Here is an 8,214-nt window from a genome sequence, read left to right as displayed (position 1 = left end):
TTTTTTTTTGATTTTTAATATTTTTATTACATATTTTCCTCAATTACATTTCCAATGCTATCCCAAAAGTCCCCCATAGCGCCCCCCACTTCCCTTATTATTATTATTATTATTATTAAATGTACGTATTTATTCCCTTTACAATTCAATACCAACCCTTCCTCTCCTCCCAGTACCTCATACAAGTCCTCTCCCCACTACTCCTCCCCTTCTCAAGGCCCCCTCTCAGTGTCAACCTGCCTCCCAATGCCAGGCTAGGCACATCCCCTCCCACTGAGGCCAGGCAAAGCTGTCCATTTAGGGGCACAGGATCTGCAGGCAGGCAGGCAGGCAGGCAGGCAACAGTCTCAGGGACAGCCCCTACTCCAGTTGTTTTGGGGACCCGCATGAAGAACAAGCTGCACATCTGCTACATCTGTACAGAGAGGCCTACGTCCAGCCCATGCTTGCTCTTTGGTTGGTGGCTCAGTCTCTGGGAGCACCCAAGAGTCCAAGTTAGTAGACTCTGTCGGTCTCGCTGTGGAGTCCCTGTCCTCTTTGGGTCCCTCAATCCTTCCCCCAACTCTTCCATAAAACTTCCAGAGCTCCAGCCACTGTTTGGCTGTGGTCTTTGCATCTCTTTCTATCGGCTGCTGGTGGAGCCTCTCAGAGGACAGTTATGCTAGGCTCCTGTCTGCAAACATAACAGAGTATCATTAATAATGTCAGGGACTAGTTCTTGCCCATGAGATGGGTTTCAATTTGGGGCAGTCATTGGTCGACCATTTCCCCTGTATCTGCTCTCTTTGTCCCTGCACATCTTATAGGTAGGACCCATTCTTGGTTGAAGGCTCTTCTGGGAGTCTTGCCTGGCTACAGGAAGTGGCCTCTTCAGGATCCATATCCCCCACTCACAACCAACTTTTAAAAAGAAAGAATTTCAGCATCCAAAATGTCTTTGTGTGTGCCGTGCTGCCTGTGGAAGCTAGGACACGTGTGCCCTCTGTCTGTGTCCAGCTAATACCCTTGAAACCAGATCTCTCCCCGAACCTGCAGCTCCTTGGGCCCAGCCACAGCCTCCTTCAGACACTTCTGTCACAGCTGATGGTGTAAGCACACCCAGCTTTTTGTTGTTATTTTTATTTTTGTTTCTTTGAGGCAAGCCCACGCTTGCCTGACAAAGATCCTCTTGCCTCTGCCTCCTGAGTGCTGGGATTAAGGCTGTGCACCCCATGCCTGGGCAGCGCCTGTCTTTTTAACTAGGCCCTGAGGATTGCAACTCAGGTCCCTGTGCTTGTATGATGACCGCTTTCCCCCACTGCACCATCTCCTTGTCTGTTTGCACTGCTGACAGGAGTCAGCGGTGGTGAGGAAAACCCACATGCTGTTGCAATAATCAAAACAATTGTTCTTCCTTCCTTATATGTAAAAAGCCTATCAGGTTTATTTGTATGCCCCCGTGAGAGCCTAGGCACAGCGGGACACCTGGTAGGAGTCCGTGGTCTCTTTCTACCCTGTGTGTCTTGGGATTGGACTCAGGTCAATGGGCTCTGGGAGGACCCTTCACACTCTGGGTCATCTCGCCAGCCCACAGTGCTTCCTTTATTGATATTTGTATCACTTTAATTATGTGCATGGTAGGGGGTATGTGCACATGAATGTAGTGCCCACAGAGGGGTCAGAGCCCCTGGAGCTGTGGGGTTTCAAGCAGTTGTAAAGTTACCTGGTGTGGGTGCTGGGAATTGAACTTGGATCCTCAGGAAGAACAGTATGAGCTCTGAACCACTGAGCCATCTCTCCAGCCCACAATGCTTCCTTTAAATGAGATCAACCTGCTGGTCTGGTTATTACAGCCAATTTTCTGTGCCAGAAGGTTTCATATTTTGAGTGGGTGGGTTCTGAGACAGGGTCCACTGAGTAGCCCTGGTTGTCCTGGAACTCCTTCTGTAAACCAGGCTGGCCTCAGAGATCTGCCTGCCTTTGCCTCTCAAGTCCTAGGATTAAAGGTGTCTGGCTGGGATTGGTTTGTTGTTTTATTTTTTTCTTTTTGTGTGTGTGTGTTTTTTTTTTTTTTTCTTTTTTGTAAAAAGGTGTTATGTAGCCCAGACTAATCTCAGATTCCCCATGTAGCTAAGGTTGACCTTGAACTCCTAACCCTCCTGCCTCTGCCATTGTAAGTCCTGATATGCACCTTAGGTCTCACAGCCCTGAGGAATCAGAGGCTGAGTGGTATAGGCCAAGGGACAGTCTGGGGCGGGGGTAGGGGTTGAGGGGGGAACCAGATGAAACCAGCTGATCCAGACTGCAGCAGCAGACTGAGGACTGGCACTTCAGGAGCCTCATCAGGAAATGGCCTAGGGCCCCACAAGGCCCCTCAGTCTCCACTTCCCAGTTGCCCTTGCTTGAAATACACTCTGGAGTGGCCTGATACTCAGAATTTTTTGGATCAGTGTAATAACCTGTGGTTGTCATCTCAGTACCCAGGAGGCAGAGGCAGGCGGGTATCTACACTGGTCTACAGAGTGAGTTCAAGGCTAGCCTTGGTTACACAGAGAGTCCTTGTCTCAGAAACAAACAAAGAAGATAGGTGTAGAAGTCCGGTGAGCATACAGCCAAGTATCTGGCGACGTAGAAGAGGATGTGTTTGTAACTTATTTCACTTTTTTTTTTTTTTTAACAATGATTGATGGTGTATGTGCATGTCACAGCACATGTGTGCCAGTCGGAGGACAATTTGTAGTTGTTGGTTGTCTCCTTACACCACGTGGGTCTGGGAGCAATTTCTGATCATGAAGCTTTAAGTATCTTCTCCCACTGAGCCCTCTCTCGGCCATGATTTTCTTCTCTTACTTTCTGACACTGTGGGAAGACTATACTGGAATCTTCCACAGGGGCCACGACAGTTTCACTAAGGAAAGAACCTAGGGGGGACTCTGGGAAGTGTGCCTTGGGAAGAGTGACCAGTGGGAGGCGAGTGAGGAGATGGGAACCCAGCCTTACCTCATGGCTGTGAAGGACTTTGGGGGTTCCAGAAGGCTGTGGGCAGCACGGAGCTTGGCCTACATGGAGATTTACAATGGGTTCACTCTGGTTAATCTAGGGGAAGTGACCTGGGCAAGAACAGAGGTCACCAGGCAGTCAGGGAGGGGACCAGAGCCAGCCTGAAGGAGAGCCTAGGGGCCCCGGGAAGAGCTGGGGACGGAAGGGAGGGAGGGGGAGAGGAAGCCAGACTTGGCTGCAGACCCCCCACCCCCACCAGGAAATGCCTCAGCACCACTTCTGACCCCACAGGAGCTCCTCTGCCAGGCGGGTGTGGGGGGCGGGGGACCATTCCAGTCTGAGGGATGCTGTGGGGGTGGGGCGGAAGCCTCTTGGAATTGTTGGCACTTAGGTGGGGCTGATGTCCCAGTTGTGGAACAGCGGGAGGAATGAGCCCTTGGTGTCAGCTTTGGAAGCTGTGTACGTGGTTGGTCCTAAAGGTACTGGGCAGTCATGGAGAGTGTGCATAGGGTTGGCTCATTCCAACAGTTTTCATAGTGAGAGATTAAGAGAGAGACCAGAATCCCAGCACAGAGGGAGCTGAGGCAGGAGGCCCGAGTTTGAAGCCAGCCTGCATTGGATATCCAGGTCTCAAAATCCCTAGAACCTTGTGGGACCTCCCTGAATCTCAGTCTTGTTGGTGGCTGTGTAGCAGAGACAAACCTTAGGGCCCTTCTGGAGCTTGGGTCTAACCTGGAGGCCCAGCCCCACTTTACCATGGGTTATGGGAGTCAGGTTAGGCCTAAGGAGACAGCAGAGCCATGCCATGCCCCTGCTGCAGAGTAGATCCTGGGCTCCTCAGCCTTTGGTGACTGCTAAGCTTTCTGCTCTTCCTTCCCCAGCGGTTGAGGACCCAGCTGCCGCAGGACGCTGGGCGCCAGAATCGCCCACCTGTGGTTGGGGGCAGCCAGGTGCCCACAGTGCTGGACACCCACCGTGCCCACCTGCAGCCTCCACGCCCACGCCTCCTCTGGCACCCCTTCACTGTCCCCTGCACCCCGCCATCCCCCAGACACTGGACTTAAGGCACACACAGCTGGGAGATGACTTCACATCGACCCCTTGTGCAGTGACCCGGATGGCGCCCCACCCACACATGAAGCACCCACAGCTCAGCTGCCACCCTAGGCAACTCCTCCGGTTTCCTATCACTCTGCTCCTGCCCCGGGAGGTGAGAACAGGAAGCCCAGCCTTCAGCTCCCTTGGGAGTTTCCAGCCTCCCTCTTAAAGGCCACTAGGGTTTCCAGATTCTATTTGAGAGTCTCCAGGCCTCCCCTGAAGGGTTCTAGCCACCACGCCCCCAGGATTTCCATTAGGTTTTAAAGTCTTTTCCAGAGTCCACTGGTTCCCCTCCTCCTCACAAGGAAGCGCCTCAATTGTAGATGAGCGTTCCGGGTGGATCTTAGAGCCCTAGAGGGAGGCTTTTGCTTGTAGCCCCTAAAGATATTACTGGCACATAATAAATATGAAAGTCCTTTGAAGACTGGTTTGTGTTTGTTTGTGTTGAGCCAGAGTTTCTCTCTGTACCTCTGGCCATCCGGAAACTCACTCTATATACCAGGTTGGCTTCGAACTCAGAGATATGCCTGTCTTGGCCTCCCAAGGGCTGGGATCAAAGGTGTGTACCACCACCACCTGGCTGGTTTCTATTTATGTTTTTATTCTGTAAACAAGGTCACATTATGTATGCCAAGTTGGCTTTGAATTCTGGATGTCTAGGAGGCTACCTCAGCCTCCTGAGGACAGTGATGACTCTCATGCTCAGTGGGGACTGGTGAGGCAGCTCAGCGGGTTAGGTACTGACTGCTCTTAGAGAGGATCTGGGTTTGGTTCCCAGCACTAACATGGCAACTTACAACTACATGCAGGGGATCTGATGCCCTCTCTTGAACTCCAGAGGCAGCAGACATGCAGGTGGTGCAATCATCAAGGTAACATAGAATCTTTAAATGAATAGATGGCAGCTGTGGCAGGTGGCATGCACCTTTCAGCCCAACCCTGTGGCTCAGTGGGTAGAGTGCTTGTGTTGCATGAATGACACCCTGGACTCCATCTCCAGCACCACATAAACTGGGTGTGGTGTTATTCCAGACCTGAAGAGGCTGAGGCAGGAGGATTGGGACTACAAGGCCAGCCTGGGCTACAGGAGATCCTGTTTCAACCATCATGACTAAATAAAAATTAAAAGCTATCCTATACATCTCCTCAGGTTGGTACAGATAAAAAAAAAAAAAAAAATAGTAGCCCTTACAGAAACGACATGCAACAGAATGAAGCCCAGCGTGGTGAAGCAGGTCTGTCCCTGGTGGGGAGGCTGAGGCAGGGGACTGAAGGGCAAGGACAGCCCTCTAATGTCCAGCCCAGCTGTCCATGAATCCTAGCAGCAAGCTGGAGCCATCTAGGGAAAAGCAGACAAACATGAAGGCAGAAGGCGGCTGCTCCCTCCAGCGTTGGCCCCTACGGGAGCAGGAGGTGAATCACACAGCCCGCTGTGCCACGCTCTGCCTTGGGGACAAAGCGGCGATATTTCCTGGATCCGGAAATATGGGCCAGAGCCTGTCACTGCAGGAAACACTCGGCTGGAGCCCCGCCAACCAGGCCACCAGGGGTCAGCCTGGGAGGCTGCCTGGATGGCTGGGATGAAGGCCCCAAGGAATTGGGGCGGGCCCTGGACCTGCGCCTGAGCTCTGGGATGAAGTCGACCTGGCGACCAGAGCGCCTGACTGAAGGTCTGATAGCCACTGGCCTGGGTGCAGATGGTGGTCAAACTCAGCCTTTATTTTCTCTTCCCAGACACCATGTTTCAAATCTGTACTCTCAGCTAACATGATTGGGAGGCAGAAGGGTTGCTTAAGGCCAGCCTGGGCTACACAGTAAGAACCCACCTCTAACAACCACAATCGTTGTGATAATGAGTGTGAAGTGTCCAGGCAGAGAGGCCTACATTGCTGACATGAGAAAACAAAGCCTGCCCCCAGCACTGCCTCAGGAGGGTCCTATACTAGCACAGTCATCTCTTCATCATGGATTCTGAACCCGCCCTCTGTTGGTCACATCCTTCATGGCTCCCCATTACCCTACAGTCTAGTTTCTCAGCCCCTTTGGCAGCTTACAGACCGGGTTCAGCCCTGGCTGCTCTCAGAATATCTGATCAGGACTTAAGGGTGAACAAAGTTTGCTTCATTTGTGTTCATTTGTTTTGTTTTGAGACAAGAGGCTCACTACATAGCCTGGCTGGCCTCCAACTCAGAGATCCTCCTGCCTCCACAATGCTGGGATCGCTGGCACACTAACATGCCTGGCTATGTTTTTCCTTGCCTAGCTCCCTGGGTGAGAGTACTTGTTGCTGAAACAGGAGGAACCGAGTCTCAATTGCCAATATAAAAGCAGGGTATGGTTGTGCACCTGTAACCCTAGCACTGCGGGCAGAGACAGGAGGATGCTGGACACTGGACACAGAATTGAGACCTGACCTGTGTCCTTCTCAGGCCAGTATGTCCACTAGAATCCCCACACCCACGTGTATGATAGCATCACACACACGAACACCATGGGGTAGGGGCTTGGATCAGTTTTATCTGCCCAGACCCCTCCTCCAGGCAGCTTTTCTGGATTCCCTAGGTGTAGCCCTTGGTCCCTTGGGCCCCTAGTCTCATCCAGGCTCCCAGGCCCCAGGCAGGGCTCCGGGGCGGAAGGGGGCCAAGTGCCCGGTCCGACTGCCTCCGCTGGGTGAGGCCCTGACTCTTTGGGGATTTCCTGCGTTCTCTATAAATAACCCCCTCCCACCCCCCGTCGCTTCCCACAAACTCCTCACCCTTCTTGGAAAAAAGGGACTGCGGCCAAGGCCTCCATGCAGCTGTGTGCCAGCCCCGAGGCAAGCGGCCTGCAGTGGGCGAGCTGCCCAGAGGGGCGGCCCCGCCCAGCTTGAGGCGCCATGGCTCCTCCTGGGAGCTCGGGACCCTTCCCCTTTTCTTCAAGACAGGATCTCGCTTTATAACCCAGCCTGTCTTGGACCGGGTGCTGAGGTGACAGGAGTGTGGACAGGTCATCAATTAGGACACACTTGGCCTGGGGGAAGTGGAGTTACACTAGGAACGCTCGCCCTCTGCTGGCGGACTGCGGCTGCAACAGGTGCAGCAGCATTGTCCTATTACAGTCAAGTCCCAGGCAACATCAGGCCTCCTTGTAGTCATGTCACATGGAGCCATCATGCCTTACTCTCAGGATGACAAGACCCAAGTGACCCCAGCACCCTACAATGTTGCCTACGATAGAAGGCTCTCCACCAGGTTCAACGTGGGGTGTAACTGACTGCTGAAACCCAAAGCCAGAGGCCATTAGGTGAGGCCACTCTGAGCCCCTTTTTCTTAGCACTGGTGAAACAGAGAGGGCACGGATGCCTGGAAGTTTGAGGCCAGTGCCATCTACACAAAACTAAAAATAAATACAAATAAAATAAAAATATCTGCACGATGGCTCTGCAGATAGAGGCGTTTGTTGCAAGAAGATGTGAGCGGTGTCCAGCACCCATGGGCTGGAACTCACCTCCGGGGATGCCTCTGCTCTCACACACATACATATAATTAGAAATAATGAAGTCTCTTGCTGTCAGCTCTGATGGTCCAAGTTCGATCCCTGAGACCCACACTGCTATTGCAGAAGACCCCTGCAAGTTGTCCTCTGACCTCCCCGTGTGTGCTGCGGACCCCCCCCCCCAATGGTGGCACAGGCCTGACACCAGCACTGGGCCCATATTAGTCACGTTTTCATTGAGTGGCTGTGACTGCAGGGATTCATAACTGTTTAAAGGAGGGGGGAGAATAAAAAAATTCTTGGGTGCTCAGCAGTAAATGGGGCGATCTGATCCCCAGTTACAAGGAGCACAATGGAAATGCTGTGTGGGGTGTAAGAGCCTGAGGACTGGGTGGCACCAGGGCTCGACAGGATCCTGGTGCTGCTGAGCTGCAGCTGTGGTCCCTCACACCCTGTCCAGGTGGGGATGTGTAATCCTGTGGCTCTGAAGATTAACAGGCAGTGGAAGCCCTGGGGGAGGGCACAGAAGGACATTTTCTTTAACTGTGTAGCTACCAGTCAGAAAAATCTCAGACAGGATGATTTAAGAAAAGGAAGGGAGCCTGGCGTGGTGGCGCACGCCTTTAATCCTAGCACTTGGGAGGCAGAGGCAGGCGAATTTCT

At 52.7% G+C, this 8,214-nt stretch overlaps 1 protein-coding gene across 1 annotated transcript in view; it reads left to right on the top strand.

The window, feature by feature from the left end:
- Plvap (plasmalemma vesicle associated protein) overlaps positions 1 to 4,510 on the top strand; it is a 13,821-nt gene extending 9,311 nt beyond the window's left edge. The window contains exon 6 of the mRNA XM_021170365.2: positions 3,861 to 4,510. Within this exon, the coding sequence (XP_021026024.1) occupies positions 3,861 to 3,867 (7 nt within the window). The 3' untranslated portion in view covers positions 3,868 to 4,510. The remainder of the gene's footprint in view (positions 1 to 3,860) is intronic.
- The last annotated feature ends 3,704 nt before the right edge of the window (positions 4,511 to 8,214 follow it).

The sequence above is a fragment of the Mus caroli genome, chromosome 8 (assembly GCF_900094665.2).
Source record: "Mus caroli chromosome 8, CAROLI_EIJ_v1.1, whole genome shotgun sequence".
Classification (NCBI taxonomy): domain Eukaryota; kingdom Metazoa; phylum Chordata; class Mammalia; order Rodentia; family Muridae; genus Mus; species Mus caroli.
Note: the sequence above shows the minus strand (reverse complement) of the source record. Positions and strands in the feature narration are given on the sequence as shown.